This window comes from Pseudonaja textilis, chromosome 1 (genome assembly GCF_049901715.1).
Source record: "Pseudonaja textilis isolate UNSWEBS1 chromosome 1, rPseTex1.2, whole genome shotgun sequence".
Lineage (NCBI taxonomy): Eukaryota > Metazoa > Chordata > Lepidosauria > Squamata > Elapidae > Pseudonaja > Pseudonaja textilis.
Window position 1 is genome coordinate 278,869,938 of NC_141990.1, and position 27,880 is coordinate 278,897,817.

The 27,880-nt window shown below is 43.5% G+C and overlaps 1 protein-coding gene and 1 long non-coding RNA gene across 6 annotated transcripts; both read left to right on the forward strand.

Annotated features, from left to right (window-relative positions):
• On the forward strand, positions 1 to 24,091 carry LOC148128230 (uncharacterized). 5 transcript variants are annotated; one of them, XR_015741068.1, is made up of 4 exons: positions 1 to 214; positions 7,826 to 8,078; positions 19,869 to 19,987; positions 22,442 to 24,091. It is a non-coding gene; the product is annotated as an uncharacterized LOC148128230 (long non-coding RNA). The 5 variants fall into 5 exon arrangements; XR_015741070.1 differs by lacking the exon at positions 1 to 214 and adding an exon at positions 6,591 to 7,490; XR_015741071.1 differs by lacking the exon at positions 1 to 214 and adding an exon at positions 6,591 to 7,490 and having other exon boundaries at positions 7,887 to 8,078.
• On the forward strand, positions 251 to 3,286 carry FOXG1 (forkhead box G1). The gene has a single exon (XM_026705124.2). It carries the CDS (start codon positions 747 to 749, stop codon positions 2,178 to 2,180), a length of 1,434 nt encoding a protein of 477 aa, XP_026560909.1. The 5' UTR covers positions 251 to 746; the 3' UTR covers positions 2,181 to 3,286.
• Positions 24,092 to 27,880: the final 3,789 nt, after the last annotated feature.

Below are 27,880 nucleotides of genomic sequence, written 5' to 3' on the forward strand. Positions count from 1 at the left end.
AAGGAAGAGGCGGGTATAAGGTAACCTGCCGCGGTGATGCGCCTCTCCAATTGGTATCCTTACGCCCTCCGGTAAGGCCTGCGCGGGGCTGAAAGGAAGGAGGTTGACGAAAAAGCGAAGGGGAAGAGGCGGAGAAAAGCCCGCGCTGATTGGGCGTCCGGAAGAGAGACGTCCCTGCACGACGGGCTCTTTGATTGGACGGCTGGTGAGAAAGGTTAAACCAAAAATTTTTTTACAGCCCTAGTGTGTGTCTGTAGCTCGGAAATTAATTGTAGCTAAAGCCGTCTCTGCTGCTCTCAGCCTCAGCCCGGCAGCTGATTTTCCCCCCCTCCCTTGCTCGGGTGGAATAGGGGGGTTCAGGCACCATGAAATAGTTTGGACAGAAGGACTTGGGGCTCTTTTTTTTTGGAAGGGGGGGGGCCGCAGTCATATTTTCGTGCCCTTTGGGGAAAAGAAAACCTTTTTTCAACCATTTGGCACCCCCCCTTTCCTCCCCCCCCCCCTCCCGTGGCTTTGGCTGCAGCTCCCTTGCTAGGAGCCAATTGGTCTTTTCCATCCCCTTCACGGGCGCTCCGGGTCCTTGCTACATGCCTTGCAAAGCTGTGGAGCTGGTGGGTGTGCAAGTGGCCAGCCGTTCCCGCCGCCTCATTGCCGCCCGGCGCTTCGCCCTCCAGGACGGACCTCGCCGCGCCCGTTGTCTCGCCTTCCTCCCGGCTCTGCGACTTTCCCCTCCTGCCTAGAGTGTGATGTTGGACATGGGCGATAGGAAGGAAGTGAAAATGCTGCCCAAGTCGTCCTTCAGCATCAATAGCCTGGTGCCCGAAGCCGTCCAGAGCGACAACAACCACAGCCACCAGCAGCACCATCCTCACCACCACAATAACCATCACCCGCACCACCACCATCACCACCACCACCACCACCATCACCACCCAGCCCAGACGCCGCAGCCTCAGAGAGCCACCCCAGCGGAGGACGACGAGGAGGAAGAAAAAAGCCAGCTTCTGCTGCAACCCCCCGGGGTGGGGGCGGCCGCGGCTGCCGGGGCGCCGGCCCCCTCGGGCCCCCTGGAGGTAGCCAAAGGGGACCTCTTGGCCGGCAAAGGGGAAGCCGGCTCAGCCGCCGAGCTGGACGACAAGGAGAAAGGGCCGTCCGAGGAGAAGAAAGGGGTGCCAGAAGGGGCCAAGGAAGGGGCCGATGGCGGCGGCGGCGGCAAGGAGGGCGAGAAGAAGAATGGCAAGTACGAGAAGCCGCCCTTCAGCTACAACGCGCTGATCATGATGGCCATCCGTCAGAGCCCCGAGAAGCGCCTCACCCTCAACGGCATCTACGAGTTCATCATGAAAAACTTTCCCTACTACCGGGAGAACAAGCAAGGCTGGCAGAACTCCATCCGCCACAACCTGTCGCTCAATAAGTGCTTCGTCAAAGTGCCGCGGCACTACGACGACCCGGGCAAAGGCAACTACTGGATGTTGGACCCGTCCAGCGACGACGTCTTCATCGGGGGCACCACCGGCAAGCTCCGGCGACGCTCCACCACCTCCCGGGCCAAGCTGGCCTTCAAGCGGGGCGCCCGCCTGACCTCCACCGGCCTGACCTTCATGGACCGGGCGGGCTCCTTGTACTGGCCCATGTCTCCCTTCCTGTCCCTTCATCATCCGCGGGCCAGCAGCACGCTGAGCTACAACGGGAGCACGTCGGCTTACCCCAGCCACCCCATGCCCTACAGCTCAGTCCTGACCCAGAACTCCTTGGGGAACAACCACTCCTTCTCCGCCTCCAACGGCCTGAGCGTGGACAGGCTGGTCAACGGCGAGCTGCCCTACGCCACTCACCATCTCACGGCGGCGGCCCTGGCCGCCTCGGTGCCCTGCGGCTTGTCGGTGCCGTGCTCGGGCACCTACTCCCTCAACCCCTGCTCGGTCAACCTCCTGGCGGCCGGCCAGACCAGTTACTTTTTCCCCCACGTCCCGCACCCTTCCATGACTTCGCAGAGCAGCTCTTCCATGACGGGACGGGCCGCCTCTTCCTCCACTTCGCCTCAGGCGCCCTCCACGCTCCCGTGCGAGTCCTTAAGACCCTCCTTGCCGAGTTTCACCACAGGATTGTCGGGGGGACTTTCTGATTATTTCACACATCAAAATCAGGGGTCTTCCTCCAACCCGTTAATACATTAACCTCCAGGGGAGCCAAGACTGTAAGTGAACATTTTACACACCTTTGCGTTGTAAATGATAGTGAAAGGAGAGCGAGCGAGCGAGAGAGAGAGCGAGAGAGAGAGCGAGAAAGAGCACGAGAGCGAGACTATAAAAAAAGAACAAAACAGAAACGAAAACAAAACAAAAACAAAAACTCACCCAGGAAAAAAAAGAGTCCAGGTATTTTTTATTAAGTTTTCCCCTCTCCCCCATTTTCTGTACGTTTGTTCATTTTTTTAGGGTTGTTTATGATTCCAGGCCAGGGAGGCGAGTCATCAAGATGGGAAGAATACCTCGTAGACAATGCATTTGGGAAAAAGGAAGAGAGTATTAATAGTAAAATCTCATAAGGATGTATATCTGAAATGCGTTTGGCCATTTTGATTCCGGTAAGAAATGCCGGGCTGCTAGATTTTCCATGTTTGCAGTATTATAAGTTACCATGAATATGTTGGTGGGTGCAGATCGTGGGAATAAAACTACAAAATGGATAAATCCCATGATGCAAATGGTCATTTGTATAAGATGCAAAGCAATTTGGCAGAGAAGTTCAAGAATTATGTTTTAATCATGAATTCTTTTGTCCTCCACTTTTTTAAAAAAAGAGCTATTTCCCCTCTCTTTATTTTTTTCCCTCCTTTTTGTTTACTTTTAGACCAAAGATTGGGTTTTTAGAAAATGCACTCAGTATGCGAAATATTTTCTTTTCTTTAAAATATGGAATATACATCAGAATGATATCATTTCAGTTTTGCAGCACTGCCCATTTCAGTGAATCCGAGGGGACAGAAAATCATGAATTGCCTTCAGTTTGTGTTGTGTATATTTAGATGTATGTGGTCACTAACAGGTCACCTTTATTTTTTTTAAATGTAGTGAAATGTTAATACCTATTGTACTTATAGGTAAACCTTGCAAATATGTAACTTGTGTTGCGCAAATGCCGCATAAATTTGAGTGATTGTTAATGTCGTCTTAAAAAAAAACTTGATTGTGATACTGTGGTCATATGCCCGTGTTTGTCACTTACAAAAAAAATGTTTACTATGAACACACAGAAATAAAAAATAGGCTAAATTCATATATATTCCATAATGCTTTTGTCTCTTTTATCCAGGCGTTTAAATACCCAGAAGATTTTTAAAACTGGAAAAAAAAAACTTAAGCTGAAACCTTAGGGCCGAATTCCCTCCAGCCCCTGCTGCTTTTGCAGTGTTGGCCAAATAACCAATGGCTCCAGGCAAAATTTCCAGGCAGGAAAGAAATACAGCATGCCAAGTCTCTTTCTGCTTGCAAGTTATGAATCAGTAAAATGCTGCTAAGCTTTCAATAAAAAAACTGTTTGCAATGGGCAGCCACAAAACCGCTTTTGTGCTACCATGTGGTTGGCGTTTTCGTTGGGCTGCCTGGCAAAGCTCCTGCCCTTAACTATAAGCAGTTTTCCTTGCAAGGGCTAGCCGTGTGGAGGTGATATTAGGGGCCATGTGAATGCCAACCGAGCTGCTGCTGACGTCCAAACCCTCCAGCATTTGAGTCGCACTTACTGCGGAAGTAAACCTCGTTGACTTTAAGGAGACCTTGCAATCCTAGCCTTGCACATAAATAAAGCCATCTGAACTCAGCAGGGCCTAGCTGCTTAGGTCTGGGCTCTCTCTTGAGCATTTGGATGCGAAGAAAAACCTTCTGGCCCTTTGTGAATGTAGAAGCGTGAACTGTATGAATGTTGTGCCTGTACAGTTATAGACATAAGCAGTTCTTGTTATTCCGTTTCTAAATTTCAAAAGGCGTGTATACTTGATGCCATTTTTAAAACATCTTCTAGATGTATGCTTTTTTCAAAGGGATATTTGGTGCCCCCCCCCTCTCCTTTTCTTTCTTCTTTCTTTCTCTGTTTCTTTAGAGAACGATGTCAAGAAATATACAAAGATTTGTTAGAAGGAAGGGGAGAAGGGAAGAAAGCTATGTTGAAGCGATGTGATAGACTCTACAGAATTGAACGTTTAAATCCTTACGAATGACATCCATTTCTGCGATGAAAGGGACAGACTTTAGCTTCTTAAACCAGAACGCAATTGCTGGTTGGAAAAGACTGGGGTAAATGCTGCTTTTGAGAGTTTGTTTTGTGGCCACACGAGTGGAGAGGGGAAAATAAACATCTGGTTTTAGGGACAATTTCAGGAAGGGAGCAATGGTTCTTGCAAATCACTGCAGAATTTGTGCAAGGGCTCCCCCCCATTGGATCCCGCAGAGAGTCCGCAGAGGACAAGTTCTTCATTTGTTACAATTGTGTAGTCTGCAAAATGTCCTGGGCTAAGGCAATAAATGGGCTCTCTTCTCACCACGGGGGAAGAAAAATAATCTCTTTCCTGGAGATGCTATCACCAAATGCTTTAAAAAGGAGACTTCCACTCTCCCAGGAAAAAAAAAAGGGGAGGAGAGAGAAAGGGACAGCACAAAAGGAACAGAAGTTCGGGTAGGCAAGTGATAAGAGCAAATGCAAGGAGATTGATATCATCATTAAGAAGCGAAAAGGTGGAATTCAAAGTTCTTATCCTAAGAAACCGGGAAGAAAAGAGAGATGGAGGCAGTTGAGAAGAGGTGGCATCCAAAGTTTTCTTAACTTTTTCAAGAAGATGAGCAGGCTACACAATAGCAACAATTGTAAAAGTCTGTATATCCAGTTCTCCTGCAACCTGCTCTCTTCTGCTATTGGTATTAGGCTAGGTTAGTTTGCAAAGCTAGGAAATCTGATGAGCCCCTCGGAATATTTTTTTTTTTAAGGAAAGAAAGTTAAAGAGTCAAACAAACAAACACAACTACTGGTTGTGTTGGCATTTTTTCCCCTATGGACTTCCTAATCTACAGATTTTATATCTAACATATATGGAACTATCTGGCTCTATATCTGAATCTATATTCCAAGATAGATTCTTAGCCTGACATCACTTGCCGAAGCAAAATGAATCAGCAGAAGGGGCTGGAGGTCCAATGGACAAAGTACCTGGTGTGTTGTTATCTAACTCTTGTCCGGAATTGTATATTGTGGGAAGTCCAACAGCATACATTAATCCTGCTATTTCGTAGCTTTTTTTTGGAGGGGGAAGATATAATCGGTGTGCTCCAAATCGTATGTGTGAATATGTGAGTACAGACATAGGTCGTGGAAAGGGTGAGGGTACGTGGTATGTAGATGCCAGATTGGTTCAATAATTGCAAGCCTAATCAAAGACATAGGAGGGGGGAGTCCCCCCCCCGTTAATAAGCATTAATTAGGTAAACTTGGTGGATAATCATGGCTGAGAAAAAGGTGGGGCGATAGCGTGTTTCTCCGCAGGCACGTATTTCATCTTGAAGGTGTAAACAGGAGCTTGTTGTTTGAATGCTTTCTGAAACAGGTTGTTGCAGATTAAATCATTCAGGTGTCATTTCTTTTCCTTCTTCCTTTTTTAACATTCTCCTAGGGTGCAGGGAGGGTGTCCCAGCAGAGGAGGAGTTGTAACTGTTGCATCTGCCTATCTCATTATTTCTATTGTAGTTGCAAAGTACTTTTTCAAATGCCATCAAGGAAGAAAGGAAGGAGCTAGATAACTAAGCTGTGTTTTTCTGTATTGGTTGTGAAAACCATCAGCTTCCTCTCCCCAAACTCTTTTCACAAACTTTCCCTTATGTCTATCTACCTCCAATTCTCAACCAAACTACTAAATCTTTTGTTCTTCTCTAGCAATGACTCACCCACTCTTTATATAATCAAAGATCCAAATTCTGGATTTTCTGAATAAATGCTACCAATATATCCCTTAAATATCTCACCATGTAATTACATCCACCACCGTTTGTTAGTACTATAGTCATGGCATGCTGATAACCTATTAGATAACCTTTTAAAAGTGATCTCCATGTTCTCTCCCTCCCTCTCATTCGAATATTTAAATTAATTGTTTGGATTAAATGTACAATTGTTTGGAAGTTACTAGTCAGTAACTAGTCAGCCTGTCAGAAAAAATAGTACATTGTAATTTCTCACCATCATAAATGATGTGCAGATATTTTGAAAGGGCAGGCCACTAAGAAGTTGACTTTTAAGAGTATGGTTAGAGTATAAGTCAACATGGTACTCAGAGTAAGACCATTAGACTTAGCAGAGCTTACACCCTAGTAAATGGGTATAGAGCTAAGAGCAGGAAGAATGGTACTTTTAGAAAAAGGGAATTCTTTTTTAGAGGGTAGGGTGCTGTTGAGCTCAACTAGAGGAAAGGCTGGGTGGTTTGGCCTTTCCAGTCTTAAAAGAGGGGTACTTGTCTGGGACTTGATCTTTTGGTATGAAATAATAAGGGTGCTTAGTGAAATCTGGGAACCTTAAGCTGTCAAACAACTTAGACCCCTCCCCAATGCTTTATTTTAAAATGAGAACTGGGTACTTTTGTTCAATCACTAGGGCACTGTTTCAGGCTGCTTAAGTTTCCTTTTTTCCGCTTTCTTCTCATGATTTTTTTTTTTATTGCTAGGCCTGGATAAATTGAACCCATTTCTCCATCCAGTGGGACTTACCTGGCCTTGTTCTCTAAATCGTGAAAAAGTTTGGGGCCCTCAGTTCCATCCCCAGCCCCATCAGTTTTATTATTTGAAACAGACCAGAACACCTAGCATTCTCTCTCCCACCTCACCTCAAACCCCCCCCCCCCGTTTTTTTATGAACTTCTCATCTTCATAGACCTATTTGCATATGAATGCGTGCTCTTTCTCTCCCCCCCCCCACCCCCACCCGCATACTTTTGCAGTAGATGGTCCTGGGCAAACCTCTCTTCCGTCCTTGAAGCCAGATCAGCCTTGGGGAAGGTGACTTGGAGGAAAGAGAGGGAGCGAGGTGGAGAAATGACAAAGCCGATCCCGCCAGCTATGCTCCCTCAAGGAGGCCCACTCAGTTCAGTGGTCCTTGGTAGTGGGGGGTGGGAGGAAGAGAGGTAAAGCTCAGGACCCGCGCAGGACGGCTTGGCTGTCGCTTTGTGTTCTGGATCTCTGCGTCGGAAAGTGGCGGAGCTCTGGGTTGGTGAAAGGTGAAGGTGAAGATCAGGAGAAGTTTGGAGGTCCGCCTGACTGCGCCTTACGGCTCTTTTGGCTGGCTTGGGGTGACCCTGCCCGGAGGACGGAGGACGGCGTTTCAGCGATTTTCTTTTTACCTCAACGGAGGGAGAGGAAGAAAAAAAAACCTGTCGGCAAAAAGAAGGGACCCTCCAGGAAGGCGAAACCAAATCCTGCTGGAAGAACGCAAGAAGCCATCCCGGTGGTTGGGTAGGTGAGCTGTAAAATTAGGCACCACGCTACCCTTTTCTCCTCAGGGCGATGGGGAAAACGATCAGTGGGTGGCTTCCGTCTTACAGGTCTTTCCGACCCCTCCCCCCAAACGCTCACACAGACTCCCAAATCAACTCTTGCTGCGCCCTCCTCCCCTGCCAGTGAAAGGTTAAAACCTGCCTTCGATCCACAAGTTTGGCGGGACCTGCCCTTGAAGCGTTTGCAATTCTCCCTCCTCTCCTCCTCGTATTATTGTTATTATTATTATTATTATCCTCCCCCATCTCCCCCCCCCTTTTTTTAAATAGTTCTTTTCTCCTTTCTTACTTAAGGATCGGGCTAATGCTTACCACTGGTTCTCCCCTTGACCTAGATCTATTCCCAACTCCCAAGGAAACGGAAGACTTCAAGGAATTTCAGCGTGCCAAATAGGCAAGAGAGCCAAGGGGACCCAAAAGCCGAGACATCTTTTGTTTGCCTTGTGAAAGCGGCTGGGAAGAATGACCTGTGGCGCGAAGAAACAGCCGGGACCAGAAGACACCAGCCGGCTTCATGGGTTCGGTCTTTTCACCTCTTTCCAAGCGGGTGAGTGAGTGTCTGTTGTTTCCATTTCTAATTTTTGTTTTTTTTTTAAAGTTCTGCTTTCCAGAATTTTACACAGTGCTAATTTATTGGTTCTTTACATCGGTAGTAAATCTCCCCTCTCCTCTTGCTTGATACATTGGGGTGGGGGTGGGGAATGCACGACTGAAGAAAACATTTTTCTAAAATCTGTTGTTTTTTTTAAGGGAAAAGTGACTTTCAACTGTTATTCAGTCAAATTTGTTTAGATAAATGTATTCAGAAATCTGGATTTGACCAAAATAAGTACTTCCAGGCCAGTTTAATGCATTGGCCAAGAAGTTGTAGTAACAAACTTGAAAAAAAGGGGATTCTCTATGGGGAATCCTCCCTGTAATAAGGGTTGCTCATTTATATTTCTCCATTTGTTGTTTTAACGAATTTTGCACTGCTCAGCACTCAAAATATTTTAGAACCTCCCTTTCGTCTTCAGAAGTGTTAGAATGCAACATGAAAAGGAACTCATATTTTGAGATACTATGTACAGGTTTTGAGGACTGAATAATTGTTTAAAAATTTCTCTGATTTCAGACTTCGGAGTGCACTTGCTTAAGAAAATCTAAGCAAATGCAGGGAAGGTGGAGAAAGGTAGAATCTTATTTAAAGAATAGCAAACCACAAGCAAATCAACAGAATTTTGATTTTTTTTAAAAAAAAATAATGTATGTTTTAACCAATAAAAAGTCAGTTGAGGTTGCAAACTTATTCATGCTTATCTGAGTATGTATTCTTAATGAGGAGACAGAAGCGTCCCATTGTTTAGATAGCAACCTGTATTTTCTTTAGCAAAATCGCTTGGTTTTAGTAGAAAACATTTCATAGTAAAGGCACCAAATTATTTATTGGAAAGTTCCAGGGGATGATATTCTACTTGTTCAAATATACCCTGAAGTCCGTTGCTTGGATTTGACTTTTGAATAGTGAATGCACTAGTAGTTCTTCCGCATGTAGATGTATCTATGCTTAAGGATGAGTTCTCTGAAATTTATTATTTCTACTTGGGACTGGGGTTTAGCTTGCAATCCAGCATATTTTTTTTCAAGGGAATGAGGATTATTCTAAAAAACTGAAGACTGATTTGTGGTCTTTCAATATTCAGGATTATATTGAAAGATATAAAAGTCTTGATACAATCAAGGAAGGACAATACTTGCATTGTGGGTTGTGAAGTATTATCCATTTACATTTACAACCATGCCTGGCTATTAAAAAAAATCAAAATGCCAAACAATAATTATCATATATATGTGGTGGGTTTTTTTCTCCCTTTTTTGGTTATTAATTACTGCTACCCTCCTCCCCCAGTTAGTTAGTACGGGGAATAAGGAAAAAGCGAAGCTAGCTGTACTCTGCTCCGTGAATGGTTGTACATAGTTGTTTTTTTTAAAATTCCCCTGCTCTTGCAATTTGAAATCTCAGGAAAATAATTAATTGTTAATATCCCAATTTGAGTAACTCAAATGCAGTAAAGATAACACGTCTGCTGAATGCAATCAGAGCCAGCGGTAATGAGGTGCTGAGAGATTAACCGGCCCTTGTAAGGAATAGAAAGAGGCTGAACCTTTGGCGTGAAGGAAAAAAAAATCTAGAAAAGGGTGGAAGAAATAAACGCTCGGGGTTCCCCAACCCCCTTTCGCTCCTTTATTCTCTCTCCGTGTCTAAGATGTTATTCCCTCCATTTTACAATAACAACTGCCCGCGCTGCTTCTTAAAATGAACGGCAGCTTGCCGTGATTTGCAGGTTTATCTCTTCGGCTAGCCGCGGCCCTCCCTGCATTGGCCTGGAAACAGACACGGTTGAAGTCAATGGGCTTGCTTTCTCGGGAGCGCTGGGCCGCCTCGGCAGTGAGCGCGTTATTCCCGCCGACGGACGGCGCGGGGCTGCCATTTTATAAATTGCAAGGCGAGGGCGCTCTTGTCAAGCGCAAGAGACCGCGGCTCCATTTCCCACCCCCCCCCCACCCTTCCTGGTATTTCCTAATATCCAAACAGCAAAGCTCAATTTTTGAGGTTCAGACCATTTGAGGGGCATGAATATGTAAAATTCCTTTCTCCATCATCATCATCATCATCATCATCATCATCATCATCATCATCATCATCATTATTATTATTATTATTATTATTATTATTATTATTATTATTATTATTACGTTTACGCATTGCGCGTTGCAGATTTACCAGCGCTTTTTCTTCGGGGCCCCAAATCTAGTCACTGGTATTATCCCCCCGCAAGATGCTTCCCATAGGAAAATTGAATCGGTTACCCCAGAAGTAATATTCCTTAGAAGAAACCCATTGGCGGGAATGGCACAAGTTAGACAGGCGTCATTGTCAGGGGCTGATCTTTAAGCAGGACGTCGCCTGGATCCAACCCCTGTTCCTGGGAGTCAGACCCAAAGAACGCCTTGGTCTCCCCGGAGATCTCTCCATAAGACCGGGCCGGCTTCCGCGCCCTCCCACAGCAAAGGCGACCTTTAAAAAGCGTGGTGGGAGGTTTGTGTTGCGTTGCCATGGCATCAATGGGAGAACAGGTTGCATAAACTCAGGGGCCGCTACTGCCCAGCTTCCGGCAGGCCGAAATGGGAACAATAATGGAAGGCAGGCCCGAGGGAGCAGGGCACAAGCAGGGCAGAGAAACGGAAAGAAGGAAAGAAATTAATAAAACCGAGTGGTTAGCCTATAAGGCAGGGACCCAAAGGATGCAGCCAAGTCCCTCTTCCTGTCACCTAACGCCCTTTCGCTAACTCAGCAGGAGTTTGGAAAGCTGTTTGAAATTTCATATCTTCCTGTCTTTGTAAATTTGGCTAACAAATACATTTTCAGCTCAGTTTTTAGGATGTTTCGCTTGAATCTCAGCGTTTGAGAGTTATCACTTGACAGGTAGCAACTCCTCACTTCCACACGAATTCCATCAATCAAATAGGCAAGCAAGCAATCGTCCTTCGGAGGCTTGGGCGAGATGATGCCCATTGCTCCGAAAGGTAACAGGGAGGCTGAGATTAGGGAAGCAAAGCAAAGAGCGTTTTCTTTCTTTCTTTCTTTCTTTCTTTCTTTCTTTCTTTCTTTCTTTCTTTCTTTCTTTCTTTCTTTCTTTCTTTCTTTCTTTCTGTTTCTTTGTCTGTCTTTCTCTCTCCCTTTCTTCCTTTCCCTCCCTTTCTTCCTTTCTCTCCCTTTCTCCCCCTTTCTCTTTCTCCTTTGTCTTTCTCTTTTTGCTCTCTTTTTCTTTCTTTATCTTTCTCCTTCCTTCCTTCCTTCCTTCCTTCCTTCCTTCCTTCCTTCCTTCCTTCCTTCCTTCCTTCCTTCCTTCCTTCCTTCCTTCCTTCAATGTGAAACTAAGTTAATATGCTTAATTTAAATATTTTATCATCTCTCTCTCTCTCTCTCTCTCTCTCTGTTGTGTAGTTCAGTAGATTAACTAATCCAGTATGTTTCCGCCAAATGAAATTGATTCCTTGAATCTAGTGAGAATTTGACAGATATAAATAAATAGGGACTTGGATGATAGGAAGGGGAAAAAAAATATTTGCCTCACTTTGTTGCCTTTTCCCTTCTTTCCAATCTGTGCTCAGAGCAAAGAAAAAAAAAGCCTCCAGTATTTTCTCAACCCTTTCAGAATTCAATGTTTTTCTGGAATTCGGGATAAGGTGTAGGCAAAAAAGGGCCCCTTTGAGTGATCATTCAAGTCAGTTTCCATCGTGAAATTTGTATGAAATACAATGCTGGGAGAAGGAGATAATTAGCAATGTTTTGGACAACGAAGTAACAAAGTGGAGTTTTTGAAAAGTAGGAAATGATGTTCCCCTTTCTCTCTTTTCCAGCATTACAGTATTGGATTTTTTTAAAAAACCTTCAGCTCAAAGATCAAAACAATCTTTCTTTAAAGTTAGCTGTACTTACTTTATTTAAAGGTATTTAAATTATTTAACGGATAGGGTTGCAGGTGGGGGAGGGAATGAGAATTGAAACGGTGGAGGGGGAAGGGAAGAGAATTGAAAAAAAACCTGTTTGGCTTTAAGTGGGAATGGTTGCTTAAAGTAGCGTCCTCGATGATTTTGTATTAATACTGCAAGGAAAGGGGGGGGGACTAGTTTCCACCAAAAATCAGTATGTCTTTCCCATTGCATAATTTAGGGTTTGGGGACGGAAGAAAAAGAGAAAGAAAGCTTATTATACACTGCCGCATCTTTTTTCCAAGATGTGTTTTCTGCAAAAGGATTTCAAAAAAATCTTTTCGATTTATCCCACGTTGTTTCTTTTAGTGCGACAGGAATTCACCTTCCTGTTGTGGCGAACGGAAGGGAAATATCTCTGGATGTTTGCGTCTTGCGTTTGTCAGTAAACCGGATTTCCAGGCAGGTGAAAAGAAAAGGCATCTCGCCTTTCTCTCTCTTCTCCCGCCTCCCTCCGCCCCGTCCCGCTCCTGTGGCTGCCCCCATCCTAATAATTACAGATCAGTCAGCCAGGTAGGTTGGACAAAGAGACAAAAATCGATTGGCCGCAACAGAATAAGAACTGGCTACCTTCTTGATCGATCCGGAGTATTCACAGGCGGGATTTATGTACCGATTTCAATGGCTGCAACGAACCTGGAATGAGCCTGTGCCTCGAAAAATAGGCCTGGCCCAGCTGTTCTTCGCAGCTCGACGTATGGACTTTACAAGCAGCCCCTGCTGGTTGTGGGCTTCCAGCTGAATGAAGGAAGCGGGAGGGGGAACAAACCCTTCCTCAGGTCACTTTTGCATTCTTTTATGTTTTCCTTCAAATTTAAGATAACCTTAATTGCGGAGAACTTGAAACAAACAACAAAGCCCCCACTCCATCGCACCTTCCCAATCCAAGCAAGATAATTCAAGGGGCGCTAAGAGTTTCCTGCGTCTATTGTTTGTCTGCCCACTCCGTATTCAAGATATTAGAAGACCAAGCTTCAGTAGCGCAGCGATAAAGTCGGTCCCGTTCCCTCTTTATCATTGTCGCCGTGACAGAAAGCCTGCTTTTACTGCCGTGGCTTTGGCACAGCGATGACTTTATAATCCAGGAAGGGGGGGGGGGATATGACTTAAGCCGGAAAACCGTATATAGTACTTGCTCGCTCGGCTTTTAGACGTGCGCGAGTCTCCAGCCCACAACAACTGGAGTCGAAGCCTTTCGGTTACACCGCAAACAGCTTCCCTTCAAGAAAGGGGGAAGGAAAGCGTCGTGGATCACAAATGTTCTTGAATGGTACGGTTGTTTCCTCCCCCCCCCCCACTCCCCGGGCGATCTTTCTGTACTCCTTTCCCAGTTAGAACAGGGAGATCTCTATCTATCTCTATCTCTATCTATCTATATTTGTTTTCTTAAGTTTTCGTGGGTACTTACATGTATGGTATTCAGCTTTGTTCGGGTATTTTCCCAGGTCATTATAGTTGTGCTTTTAAAGTTGTAGCAACGTTTCGGCTGAATCTCATCTACCATCATCAGGCTTCTGTATTGTGTTTGTGAGTCAGACTTTAAAAAGTCTGACACAATAAGAAGCCTGATGAACAAAGCTGAATAATATAGAAAGAGAGAAATAGAGAGAGAGAGAGAGAGAGAGAGAGAGACCCAGGTTTGCCGGCTTCTAACAGTCCTTTTGTCCCTGCGTTCTTTTGAAGCAAAACGGGGAGTAGGAGCTTGAAAAAGCACGCAAGCCTTAGTGTACGGAGCCGCTGGATCTTACACACGCTTTCTCTGAACAAATCCCTTTGGCTTCGGTCGGGCTTGCGGCGGTGGGAAGCGGTGTAGACTACGGACTTGCAGTTTCCCGTGCCTTCAGGTCTCTTTGGGGTTGCTTTGCAAAAATTTGCATTGAGGACAATTTTTGACCCAACAGCGCAGCTGTTTCACATGTGGATTCTCGGGAATCCTGCATATTGAGCTGAGATTGGAGGAGGGACGACGACAGGTAGTCCCACCCCTTCTTCACCCGTTGTGCTCTTGTGTAATAGTTTAAACCAGTGGATCTACGGATAGGTTTATTAGTGGGGTAAGTTCCCCAATGTTCTTGTATTGACCTCATCGGTTGTAGAAGTTGGGAAGAAGAAAGTTTGTTTGGGGTCCGCCCAAGAACTGTTCAAAAACTGTTTCTGAGAAGTCTTGCAATCCCTAAACCATTTCTCTTGGAAATCCCTGGTAGTAGTCTCCCAGGGGAAATGGGAAATCAGTTTGGGGCACAGATATTTGGAAAGAAATTCTCTAGAAGTTCTGGAGGGTTTCCATATGAGTAAACCTGAAATGTTTTCTCCTAGCCCTGAATGCAACTTCTTACGTTTAATGATCCGAGTTAGAGAAGAAGAAAAAGAAAAAGATAAAGCATTGGAAAGAAAGCCGGATGATGACCACAACTGAATAACGCTATTAAACACGAGCTAATAATTTATTTTTAAATCGTAAAAAAAGAGGGAAAAGATGGTACCACATCATAGGAAGACTAGAGAGGGCGGCGTCTGCTTGGATCCTATCTGGCTCTCTTTTCTGTGAATGAACTGGAAAACATTCGACAGGTCGTGAATAATCGTTTTAATGAGTGTGTAAAGCATGCGACGGGGTGCACGGAGCTGTCGGGTTAAACAAACAACTTGTATCCTGACGAAATCCGATTGGCAAAGTGGTGTCAGTCTAATTTGCATCATATCCCTAAAAACCACAGATCTAACTCACAGGAGTCCAATTTTCTCCATTATAGAAAATAACAATATTTTCTGAAGTTAAGTGTGATCTTCTTTAGTGTTGATGAACATACAGAAACCAAATCAAACTAAAGGAAAAAGCCTTGGAATCGTTGTAGGCTTCTGAGCCTTATTTATTGGCACGTTTTCCTAACTATGTGTTTAAACCCGATCCCAAAAACGTGCCTCGTAGGGAGGGAGGTTTGTATTAATATAACGGACACGAGCTCCACACGGAAAGTTGATGGACCCTTACTTGGAAATTATTTGACATATTGAGCACAGTGGGTTTTATTTCCAAGTTAACACGTAGCTGGTTGTATTGAAAATGTGCCTTAGCGCCTGAATAAAAGGAATATAAATTTTTTTAAAAATAGTAGCAACAGTTGTAGGTATTTTGTATATGGGAAGATGTAGACATTTAACTTGACAGCGAGGTTGTGCACAGTTTTTTTTTTGGGGTTGGATGTACTTGGCAGTTTTAAGCTATAATTCTAAACATCCCTAATCCTTGTCAGCGAGGGAGCAAGAGGTTCCTTACTTAGGGGTATAGTTGAAGCCACCATAGTATGCTGAATGTGAGGAGCAAGGCAATGAGCCGATTATATCAACTAAAGGTTTAGAAAATTGTTGCAGACTTTGAGATTCTCAGAACTTTTCATCAGCCACCAGAATTTAAAATGGTGTGTATTGGGGAGAGACAGATGGGAGGGGGAGCGAAAAACGTGGCTAGCGTTCAGCTCAGGTCTTTATCAAGTTGCAGCCTTAGATGGATGTTTAAAAGACAAACAGTTCAGGCTTATCAAGGGCAGAAGTGATGTCAGGTTGCAGCCAGGATCTCCCGCCTCCCCTCAAACCTCTCCCCCCACCTCCCCCTGGCTGCAAAGAAGAAAGAAGCCAACAGTAAGTTTGTCTCCCGTTTTCGTAACTCTCAGGTTCAGCAGTTACAATCAAAATTGTTTTCCATTTGTTGCCAGAAATATAAATCTGTTAAATTTTGGAAAACAAAAATATCCCCCAGCTAAGTTTTGTATCAAGAAAACTGGGAGATAATTTAAGATGCTGCCCTGAAAGGAGTGGTTCTCAGAGCCAGATAGATTGTGCTGTTATTTATTTATTTATTTATTGGAATCATATGTGTTTATTTTCATGTTCTCCTTTCCAGCAGAGAATATTCTTTTCACTTTCCGCAGATTTCTTGTTTTATTTTTTTTGGAAAGGAGATGAAATAATGGAGGTAAAGTTGAACTTGCAGTGTTTGTGCTACTCCTTGACCCTCTCTCCCTTCGTTCCCACCCTCATCTAAATCGATAATTGAACTGGCTGGTTTTTTAAAAAAAAAAATTGTGAAGATGGAAATATAAAGTAAAAAATGAACATTTAAAAGTCCCTTAAAAGAGGAATCCGCCCACCCCCAAGGAGATACATTTAGAAAGGTAGTGTTCTTAAATGTTTCAATAAGAAAAAGGCTGGTAGGAAAATACCCTTGAGATCACATAGCATTCAAGGGGTTCAAGTTTTATCAAGTTAATTTTGACTAGCCAGAATGTGGTGTTCCCCTTTATTCACTGGTTAAGGCGGTATGCGAGAATTTGCAATTGGTAAAAGAAGAGAAGAATGGATTCTCAGGTCTACTGATGTGGAAAAGATGTGGGGTGGAAAAGAAATATTCTTTGCTCCCATTTTCTATCATCATCATCATCATCATCTCAGTGCCGTCATCAACAATGATTTAGAGGAAAAGTAGAAAATAAGACAGAAATAAGTTCCTAATCCCAAATGAAATCCACAGTCCAGAACATACAATATACAACTGGGGTTCATGGACATGACCAGGACCTCTTCCCCAATGTGTGCATTATGAGATGACCTGCCAGGGAGACTCTGAAAAGGAAGCTGTTCTTACTTGTGGAGCGAATGGTGGGTGAATCAGGGTCGTTCATATTTCAGCCCTTACTGGACAAAACGATAAAGAAAAAAGTACCGTGCACTGAACCCAACATTTTCTGCTGAATGGAGATGAAACAAATATAAAAAGACGGTGAGGGTAAGAGTGAGGATGATGATGGTAACTTTGCCTTTGATGGGTTGCTTATTAGTCCCAGACACCGGGATCCAATGCGCTCTATTCATGCTAGAGATCTAGCTTCCTGGATATCAAGTGTGACTTCATGGCTATAATATCAATTCAACAGTGTTTGGGAAAACCCTACCAAACAAGACAACTTCCAGGTGGGGGAGGCAGAGCAACCCCAATTTAAAATTATATTTCTCCCTCCCTCCATGCCCCAAATCTTTTTATTTTATCTACACTTAATAATGGGGTACAACAGTTCCCCTTCCCTACATGTGGGCTGAATGGGCACATTGTGTCAGGATTCTCTCAAGCATTATGAGTGAGTAGTGTCTTTTTTTTTTTTTTTTTGGTCCTTGCTGGCCAAAGATGGTAGATATCCCTAGTTGGCTCCTAAGCACAACATGTTCTTGGCCATCACGCCAAAGTCTTGATTTCAGAAGAGGGGGGGAGGAAGAGAGGAAACTTTGAACAAGAAAGGGAAGGGTTGTCCCATGCCACCACTTACCCCTTTCCCCCAAAAGGTGTAAAAATGTGCAGCCGGGGGACTGGAAAGGAGGAAAGGAAAGCTGGGGCTGTGGGGGTGGGGGTGGGGGCGGGGAGAGGAGGCTTTAGGTCTCCATCCTTGCGGACACAGCCATCTCCCTGCTGCCCAACACTTCACCCTCAAGCCCGTGGGATAAAATAAGGCAGCGAGGCCATCGACAGCAGCGTACCAGGCCTCCAACCGTTCCCGAGTTCCTTGCCAGCTCTCAAGAGGGCATTCGTTTTAGTTGACTGCCAATATATTTTAGCTGAGGTCGTGTTAGGGGGAAAGCGGGGCGTTTGGTGCTCTGCAAAACAAAACGGCGAGTCCAGACTGTTGTTCCTATCAAAGAACGCAACACAACCAAACAAACCAGCCTTTTCTCGGGTTTACTTTTCCTCCTCCCCGCCCCAATTCAGCCGCACTTCTGGGTGCTTCCGGGGATTGCCAGAGAATTTCCCTGGGCGGGGAGGGGGGAGCAGAGGAGGGCATCCCGACCTCTAATCTAATGGTGGATTACTACCACTACTCCAGGTTGTATTTCTCTTCCACCTCAACCCCTTGGACATCTATGGGTCTGGTTTCCAAAACTTAGTCAAGCTGGTGGAAGTAAGTCGGAAGTCATTCAAGGCACATATTTTAAGGAACAAAATTTCTCCCATCTCCACCCTGTACGCTAGAGGTGTCCCTGAGTGGGGTGCCAAAATCGTGATAGATACGCCTAGAATTTCTTTAGCAGAAATACAGGCGCCAAACTTTATTCCTCCAAAGAGAATTTGTATTTAGATAGAAAGCATTTCCCAGGTTTCTTCCGTGCTATTCGGTGCGCTTCCTACTCATTCTAACCCTACTACCTACGAAGTGTCCGCAGACACTTCTGAAATAGGATTGAAAAACCTCGAAAGGAACAAAAAACACGGACGAGAAGGAAAGTAGATTTTCGGCAATTAAGGACAAAATTATTTTGAAGTGACGCCGCCCCCCCCCCCAACAGAAAAACAAACAAACAAACCCGTGGCTTGTCCCCGGCTCCCACTTGACCAACAGTGACCCAGTCCCCAAAATCTTAGAGCCACCGCCTTTCATAGGGTTTGGCCATGCCAACCGAGGGGAGCCAGCAGCCGGCGGCCCATTCCCAAATTCTGATCAGTAACTGATACATCTGTCCCTCTCCGCCCAATTCCATAAACTTTCCCTTCATGGATTTTAACGATTTAGCAGGGTTTTTACACATTGAACGAGGGAGCGCTGGATTAACTCAAGTCTGCCGGTGTGTGTCCCGCGCGGTGTGTGCGTGTGTGCGTGTGTGTGTGAAAAATACGACGCGCCCGGTTTGCAAACTGCCTTGCAAAGCAAGGTAATGCGATCTCGGCATCGCTAGCAGAGGCAAGGCTGCTGAGCGCACTCTGCTTCTTGGAACAGAACGAGGCTCAGCCGAGAGGTGGGACATTCTGCCTAATGATCGATTTCTATGGAAATAGAACACAGCCATCAGCTAAAATTCTGCGGGCGGGCGCGTTTCGGTTCAGAGTGCTGTAGGGGTGGATGAGTGTACTGGAAACCCAAACCCAATATTTACTGGTCAAATCTAAGACTGATCTCCGCTCTGCCCAATTCAATCGAATATATTATTGTTGTATCGTGGGAGAGCGGGGGGGAGAGAGATTTGATCCAGTCTTGATTTATTTATGTTTTTGGAGTGGGGGGAGTGGGCTTCATAAACTGGTCCGGATTGGTTTATTTTGTTTTGTTTTGGCAAGATTGCCAGACGTGGTTCTCCCTCTTCCAGTCTAAGGCAGAGAAAGGGAGAATGGCTACCTCAAAGGCGATAACTATTCAGGTTTTATAATGGCAAAGGTGCTTTTTCAAGAAGCAACTGGACTTTTTGTCTATGGGAAAAGCACTTTTGGACAGCCATGACCTGGATGACTGAGAAACTGCACAGATATTCAGGATTTACCTTTGGGTGGATAGGAATGAAATGGAGCTTCTTATAACGAAAAGAACACCTGGTAATATTTTTTGATGTTTCCTAGAGCAGTAGTAGGTAGTACTGTGGTCCTAACTGTACCTCTGAGAAACCGCTCATTTGAAAAACTTTTAATAAAATGTATATGGGGCGGGGGGGGGGAGACAGTGAAACATCTGAATCTACATTTTAAAAATAGACTAAAAATAGATTAAAAATAGAATATTTCGGCTGTATATAAAGGAGACCCACATGTTTCCTACTTTTGAGCCAGCCTGAGCTCATGGAAGAATGTGTGTAACAGAAGTACTTTAAATAAATAGGGTACCACATATTTGCAAATTCTGTATTTGTACAGCAAAGGTTCCATTGGCCAAAAGTTCCTTCTATTTAAAAAAGTAATGCTAAAAAGGCTTGAGAACGTTGAGTAAGTGACAATAATCTTCAAGGCCCCACTGAAGATCAATCTAAACAACAACAACTGTTTCTTGAACAGGCAGTGAAAAATCATCTGTGTTTAGCGCAGCGATGCAACGACCAGGAGGCAGTTCTCCCAGCACAAATGTCTAGACACTCCTTTCCCCAGAAGTGCCACACTGCGCTTACTTTGGCTGGGTGAGTATAGGATTTCAGTTTCTGTGACACTTCAGCAGCAATAGCCAAGTATTTTGCTGGCTGAGACTTAAACCACATTCAGTTTGAATCGGCTGGAAATATGGAAAAAAAAGTGATTTCCTACAGGACGCCAGACTATTAAATGGAGGTTCTGATTCCTTCATTAACACCGTTCACAGAACCATAACAAATAGGAGTGGAGGAAGGCAGATTGAATGCTATGCCTGCTACTTTTTAAAAGCTCTCCAGGAATTTGTAGGTGTTCTTGGGAAGATGTATTTAAGGTCCTGTCCAAAACAGCTCACTTTATCTTGGGAAAAATTGAGACTCTGAGGAAGAAAGAAAAACCAAAAAGCCACCCTTAGACCTAATAGCTCTTTAACTGACAAAGACAAAAATTATACAAGCTTGTGACTTATCCAGAATTCTTCACCAGGGAAGAATATTTGTTTAGCAATGTGTCCTGCCTTTCATTTAAAAACCCAAGGCAAGCACAAAGAGTGCTTCCTCCTCCAATTTCTCCTGACAGCAGCTATCCTGTGAACTAGATTGGACTGAGAGAGAAAGATTAGCCCAGAGATACCCAGGGGGCTTCCTTAGTTGTTGGTGGACTAGAACAGGGGTGGCCAACCTTTTGGACCTCAGGGACCACCAAACTCATAATTTTTGATCCCAGTGACCACTCACTGGTTCTGTGGGCATGGCCTAATTTGTGGGTGTGGCTTGGTGGTCATGTGACTGGCTGGGCATGGCTTGTACGTAAATATTATAAATATTTATATAAATATTGAATTTTTTTATAAAAAAGAGCAACTTTTACCCAAAATCAGGCAAAGCAGGCAGGCAGATTGAATTGCTCACAGAATCACAGATTCATTCAAAGATCTATCTATTTGCCATTGGCTAGCTCAGTCTGTCACATAAAATTTGCTTCCAAGCAAACTCACAAAATTAACTCACAACACACCATGTATGTAAATATTGATTTTTTTAATAAAAAAAGAACAATTTTTACCCAAAATCAGGCAAAGCAGGCAGATTGAGTTGCTCACAGAATCATTCAGTGATCTATCTATCTGCCATCAGCTAACTCAGTCTCTCAAATTTGCTTGCTGTGAGGCTCCACTGAATTTGCTTGCAAACAAACCTTCAGTCCTAAGGGAGGTTTGGCAGAGCTGAAGATCTAAAGATTAGCTAGAAAGCAAGAAATCCAACCATTTTCTGCTTCCTAGCTAATCTAAATCTCCCAGCACAGCAGAACAGATGATGATCAGAAAAAGGAAAAATAGCAATTTTAGCAGGCAAATTTGCAGGGTAAGGAGTGAGTGGGTGGGGAGCATTCCTGCGGGCCATGTGGATGGCACAGCCTCGTGTTTCTGCGCAGCCTGGATTAATTGCTTTGGGGTGTGTGTGCTCTGGGGGTGAGATTTTTCTGCGGCCCACCAAAATTTTCTCAGGGCCCACCAGTGGGCTGCGGCCCACCGGTGGGCAACCACTGGACTAGAATATAGCTGTCCCTGCTTCTACTCCAACACTTTCGCCATCCCCACCACTCAGTGCATTCCTGTGGTGGATGGCTGGTTGCAGCTAGAATAGGGGGAGGGGCATGGAAGATGTCCTGACCACTTTCAACTCCCTTCCTGGGTGCATGGTTAAGCTTCTAGGTAATGGGTTTCCACCCGTGTTCCACCCGTGTTCCTGGAGGAAGAAAATACTTCACTAACGCCCCTTCTCCTTAATTCGAGCTTGCACAACTTATTCAAACATAAACTTGGCACATCAGCATCACTGCAACAATGGTGGAAAATATCAACTCATTGGGACTACTGGTCCTAATGGCTTTAAGGTGTGTGGGCAAAGATTTCCCCTAAAAACTGACCTGCGTATCACCTTTTGGACTGTTCTGCAGTGTCCCTTTGGTTGATTCCAATAAAAGCATTGCCAGCTATGGATTTCAAATTCAAACTCAGCAGTTGGCTCGTTTATTGGTTTCCTCCCACTGCTACTCAGATTCAGCACAAGATGTTCTGAGCATGTACGAGTTGAAATCTGCTTTGATCTCCTCTCTTGCAGGCTCCCAGATAAGTATGTGCAATCTATCCTCGCCTTTACTGAACAGGAAAAATAAAGTCCTCAGTGGTGGACCAAAAACCTTTAAATAAGTAAAGTCAAGACATCCGAGAGAGAAGAACATAATATGGAAGACTGGGTGTGCGAATTTGCTGACAGATCCCTGGGTGGTGTCTCTTTTCCTTGAGATTTTTAAAAATCTGTTTCTGCTGCTGCTGCTCTTGTTGCCGTTGTTATGAAGGTTACACATCATGTTTTCATTTGTGGGACCAAGCAGGTCCCCTTCTTCCCGTGCATGCACACACGCTTATTTGCTCTTCCAAAGCAGGTGCAGAGGAAAGTCATATGCATTGATTACCAACATATTTTTTTTGCTTTTTTCAGGTAATTCAAAGAATGGAGAACCAGTGCTACAGGGCAGAGACCCACAACCTAAGGTGGCCAAACGGACATCCCTCAGTGGGGAAAAAAATCCTTAAGAGAAAAGTGGCTTGAAAGGGTTGGGGGATTGAGTTAAGAGCCACACATACAAGGGAACACTGTTGGCTTCGGGGATAGGGTGGAAGGTACTAAAACAGTGTAAATGAAATAGAGTCTGGCCTTCCGATGGTGTGTCCTGTCCTTTTCTGTGCACATTGTTAAGATTACAGGGGAACAGTGGCTAAATAATGTTGAGTACATTTTGTGACTGAACAGACCAAGGAGTCAGAGAGGATGTGGGCCAAGAATGGACTAAGTTAATTATATGTTATCCAGAAACTATCCCTGAGGTCCCCTGCCTAGAACAGCCTGCAGGAGCTCAATGGCCACTACTCTATTCATTCAAATTTCTTATTTTCCACAGAGCCTCAGCATCTACTCTTCGCTGCCTTTTTCAGTTCGCACTTGAGGTCACTTCAGACAAGCTTCTGGAGTGTCTGCTTGCTTCATTCATCCAGGCAGAACTTTGGGTCAGAAGCCCAAGGTTCCATTCATTGGAAGAAACAGGAAGACATGGCAGACCTCATGTCCCATAGATAGAAGTCAAGGTAGTCAGATATCTTGCCATCTGAAAGGATGTCTGTGTGTTTGTTCCCTCAGTGCACTGTTCACACGTCTACAATGACACCCGGAATCCCCTATTAATCTGACAATTTCCAAGACCATGTTCCACAAAAGCTGCCAGATTAGGGCTTCAGGACAAGAATTCAGTTCTGTCTGCATGAAAGAAAGATTAGCAAAATAATATTTTTCATTCCTTAGTTGTGCCACTTTCCCTTGATAGTATCAAGTCTTCATAGTTTGCAGACTAAGTGATTTTGTTTTTTGAACAAGGTTCAAAAGAAAGTTCAGATTGGTGGACCCGCAAACACCTTACACAACTTTAGATTTGCTTCCAGAATCATACAGTACTCTCATTTACCTGTTCAAACACAAGTGATAGGATAAGATAGGAAAAGAAAAGATGGGAGTGGATTCCCAAGTAGGGGGATGGACTTCAGGTGGAAAAGAAGAGAAAAACATGCATTCAGGTGTTTCCTCATGTCCTAATCACCCTGGAAGCAGAAGGTGAGAATGAGCTAAAACCCCTTTGATTGTTTGATTTGAACACAACTTTCTTTTTATAGCATGTTAACATGCCATTTAATCATTGTAGTGATCATAAAATAAATCTTCTCTTTATTGGTGTTAAATTAGCACAGCAGTGATTAGATCAGAAATCTTCAATAGTCAAACTCTTTTCTCCATCTATAACACCAAGTGTCACAAACTATTCTTGCACTCCAGAAATATATCATCTCATTTTGCTGTAAGAAAAAAAATCTCCAAACCAGTTCAGTTACCTTCTTCATCTCTTAGGAGAGCCACTTTAGAATCAGAAGAGGCAATAAATATAGCCAGCAGCTGCATCTCTAGATCAAACTTCTAGTTATTGACCCCGTATGTCTCATTCATTTATTTAAAAAAAAAAGCTCTGGGATATTACAGGAAATACCTCTGTGCTGTGTCTTCCATCCCCTTCTTTGGTCATTCTTGCTTGATGATGGATTTGATTTATACAACACATTTCTGTCTCTGATTCTAAAGTGGGAATAATTTTTTTCCTGGGAATAAATCTTCTTCAAGGGGATGGTTTCTTTAAAGGTTCATTAGGACTCACAGCTTCATCTTCCATACAAAAAACCCACTCCAATCCCTTAAACAAATTGCTCCAAGATGATTATTTCAAATGATCCCAATAGCAAACCAATACAATAATTTAAGAACATTTACCTATCTATTTTCTTGCATCTTACCAAGTCACCCAGTCAGTGCTGGAATAATATAAAGCCTCTATGCATTGTTAGCATGTCTGCACAGAAGTGCTGATGGTGCAAAATGTTGCCTTGGTTTTCAATCCTTCAACTGGGGCTCAAATATATTTTTTTAACATGTCACGTCCTCACTGCTTTCACCTCATCCCCAGCTGACAGCTGAGGTAACTTTCCTGGGTTCCAAGTCATGTTTTTGCTGTTCTCTCTATATTATTTTTGGCATGGGTATAATCTACCATGCTTCTTTGGTTATATATGGTTACTAATTTGACCAGGGCTAAAGCGCTTGAGATCCTATGTGCCACTTGAGGCAGCCATGGGCATAGCTTCTCCTGTTGGTTGTTGGAAATGAACTTTCCTTATCAGTTTTGGCTCTTCTGCAGGAGAACTGAGATGAGAGAGCAGGAGGGAGGGAGGGAGGGAGAGAGAAAGGGGGCGAGAGAGAGTGGGAGAAAAGAAGGGGGGAGAGAGAGAGAGAGAGAATGTAATGTTAGAGGAGTACTCATAACATTTGCAGATTTCTGTAAACAAAGGTTTAGTGATCATTAAAAAATGTGCTATGCTTGTGCTAGTTGATTGAAACAAGGAAATAGGGCTGGTGTTTTCTGATTCTGTCACCTTCAGGTACATTACAGATTTTCTGCTTCTGTCAACGAAAGGTTTCACATAGCCATAATGTTTACTGTTTTTATTACAGGAAGAGGAGGAGGCAGTATCATTTTGCCTACTTCAGTCTGGTTCTATGGCCATCTATGGGCTATTTATTTCTGGTTGTTGCCATTTGCAAAAACAGACCCGGACTTGTTGCCAGCACTGTCATTCCTTTGTAATGCTAGCCGAGAACTGAGCTTATTTGTTCTTGACTGCTCTTTCCCTTCTTGTCTGTTCAGCTGGGCTATCTTTGGACACAGTCCTTAGTGCTCTTTCAGAAAAGCTAGATCTGTGTTTAGAAATAGCTCAGCTTATAGCCATAGCCATGGAACACTTCTGAGCCTGAAACCTGTTATCTGAGCAATGGAGGAGGTAGCTGAGTTTGCAAGTGCCCACCTGAACATCCACCCCATGTTAGGAAAACATTTTGCCTTCCAATAGGCAGGGGAATTCATTGGTAGTTTTGTCCTGAAGTACACAGTAAGAGTAGCACCAGTTTTTGCTTGCATTACCCACTTCTCGGGACTGAGAGGGGTAGACTAGAAATGGCTAGTTGGAGCTGTTGAAATTTTAGGTTGGGTTAAGAGCAATGGAGGAAGATATTTTGCCTGTGAAAATGACTGAAAAGGGCTTCTTTTAACATTATAGCTTAGCATGGGTCACTGCTTAGGATCAAAAAGACAAAGTTTCTTTGGTTCTTGCAGGATTAATATAATATTTTTCAGTGATAGTAATAAGAGCCAGTTTGGTGTAGTGGTTAAGGTACCCCACCAGAAATCAAGTTCTACTCCTACCTTAGTCACAAAGCCAACTAGGTAACCTTCGGCCAGTCATTCTCTCTCAGCCCTGAGAAGCAGGCAAGCCACTTCTTAAATTATATCAAGAAAACTGCAGAGAGTTGTGCAGGATTGACAGATGGTGATCATAGGAGAAGGTACTACCAACCATATGTATTTGCCAGTTCACATAATAAGAGTCAGGGCCGGGGTTTCTATCAATGATTGATCAAGGTAGGATTTGTCATATAAACATAACTCCCCCCACCCACCCAAGAGGAGTGAAAATGAAGCAAAGTTCACTTACTCTGGCCTTTCAGGGAGGGGAAAAATATTTATTTTCTAGCAGTTGATCAGTTTAAGTCTTTGAAAAGTACAGGCCGGGAACAAGACAAGGCCAGCATTGTGACTCTAGGCTAAATGGTAGGATTGCTTGAGCATTCTGATGTGAATTTAAAAAGCAAGTAAGGAAATGGCCTAAATCAAAATAAAGCAACTTTTCTCAAACCAGGCTAAAATGTGCAGAGAGGATGCTGGCATTGTGAAAGGAACACTTTCTACAAGGCCCACAGTATATTAGGACTCTGGACATTTCAAAAAAGGAATTGGACCTCAGGCAAGCTGAAAAGCAAGCACAGCCCCATTCCTTTATTCATTAAAATGGCTTCTCTTTTTTCAGTTTTCCCATGATCCTGGGAAAAATAAAATAAAATAAAATAGTGCTACTATTTTAAGAAGTGTGTTAACTTTAATGAGTTGGTTTTTTTTAAAGCAATGGCACCTTTTTCCAGGCTTATTTGAAAAAGGACTATTTTAAGGAAGAGAAGAAAGGAGAGACTATTGTGCACCTGATGTCTGAAGCATCATCACACAACAAATATGTAGACATGCAGAGAGATGGTCAGTTATTGCAATCAGAATATGAGACAAGCCAATAACAGATGACAACTACTAAAAAGCTCAGTTAGATCCATGCAGCTCATACAAATACAAATTTAGCATCAAGGTTGATTTCATTTCCTAATTGTTGGGTCTGATTTTCAAAGGCTTCATGAAGCACCCCCCCAAAAGGGGTGGGGTTAGGATCTTGCAAAAGTGCCCACTGTCTTGACTTTTTTTGAACTTTTTTATATATGCCCTCTTTTGAGCTAGTCAACAACGAAGATTTTCCGCTCATCTTTCTCAATATTCCAACATGGGAGTCCCATAGAACTGTTTCCTTAATAGTTATGGATAGACTCATCTTCTCTGAAATGAGAAGTAATTTACTTCTACTTAAACTGAAGGGCTGTAGCTTAATGGGTTTTGAAATATGGAAATTGGAGAATATATACATTAACTGAACTTCTCCCTTAGCATTTCAATTGTGACAGGTTCTTCTTTTAATACTCGCAATAGATTTAATGTTGCATTCTTAGTATAGAGATGGATTTGGTGGAAAGTATTTCCTTGCCTTGCTGTGTTGTGGAAGCTCCCACTGCGTACCTTCCTGACTTTAGTGGAATGTACTTCTTAGCTAAGAGACACAAAACAGTCAGCAAGAGAAAAGTTTTCTTTGCAAAGGGCTTCAGGCTTTTGTTTTAACCTTTCTTCCCCACTGACTTTAATAGGCTTTCGTTTACTTTTAGTAAACAAGTACACCATGTTAAAGACTGACCCTGTTTCCTGGGAGAATTGCTGGAAGAAATGACATGATTTTTAAGCCAACCCACAGCCCATCTTAAAAATGGCCATGGCAAATCATAATGTCAATTTCATTTGCCTTCATTTTTTTATTCTCAGTGAAAAAAAAAAGTACATGTTTTTAGTGTTCATCTGTCCATCTCTGTGCATTTTAATATTTTTAAATATTTATGTTTGTTATACTCTCAGCGAATTTATGATGGCCCTCCCATCTTAAAAATGTGTCGTTTTTGTTGTGGGGGAAACCCTTACTGTTTATCTCAGATATATATAGTAATGGTGTAAGTAACTATGTTATATTTGTTTGTTTGAACAGACTGATTCAATTTCCACTGATTGGACTACCTTTAACATTTTATTTGTTACGCAAGAATATACCTAAAAACACACGAAGAAATAAATGCCCTAAACACCATCTA

Bases quoted from the DNA above. Each gene is read 5' to 3' on its own strand.
- FOXG1 (XM_026705124.2), top strand. From the start codon at position 747: ATGTTGGACATGGGCGATAGGAAGGAAGTGAAAATGCTGCCCAAGTCG.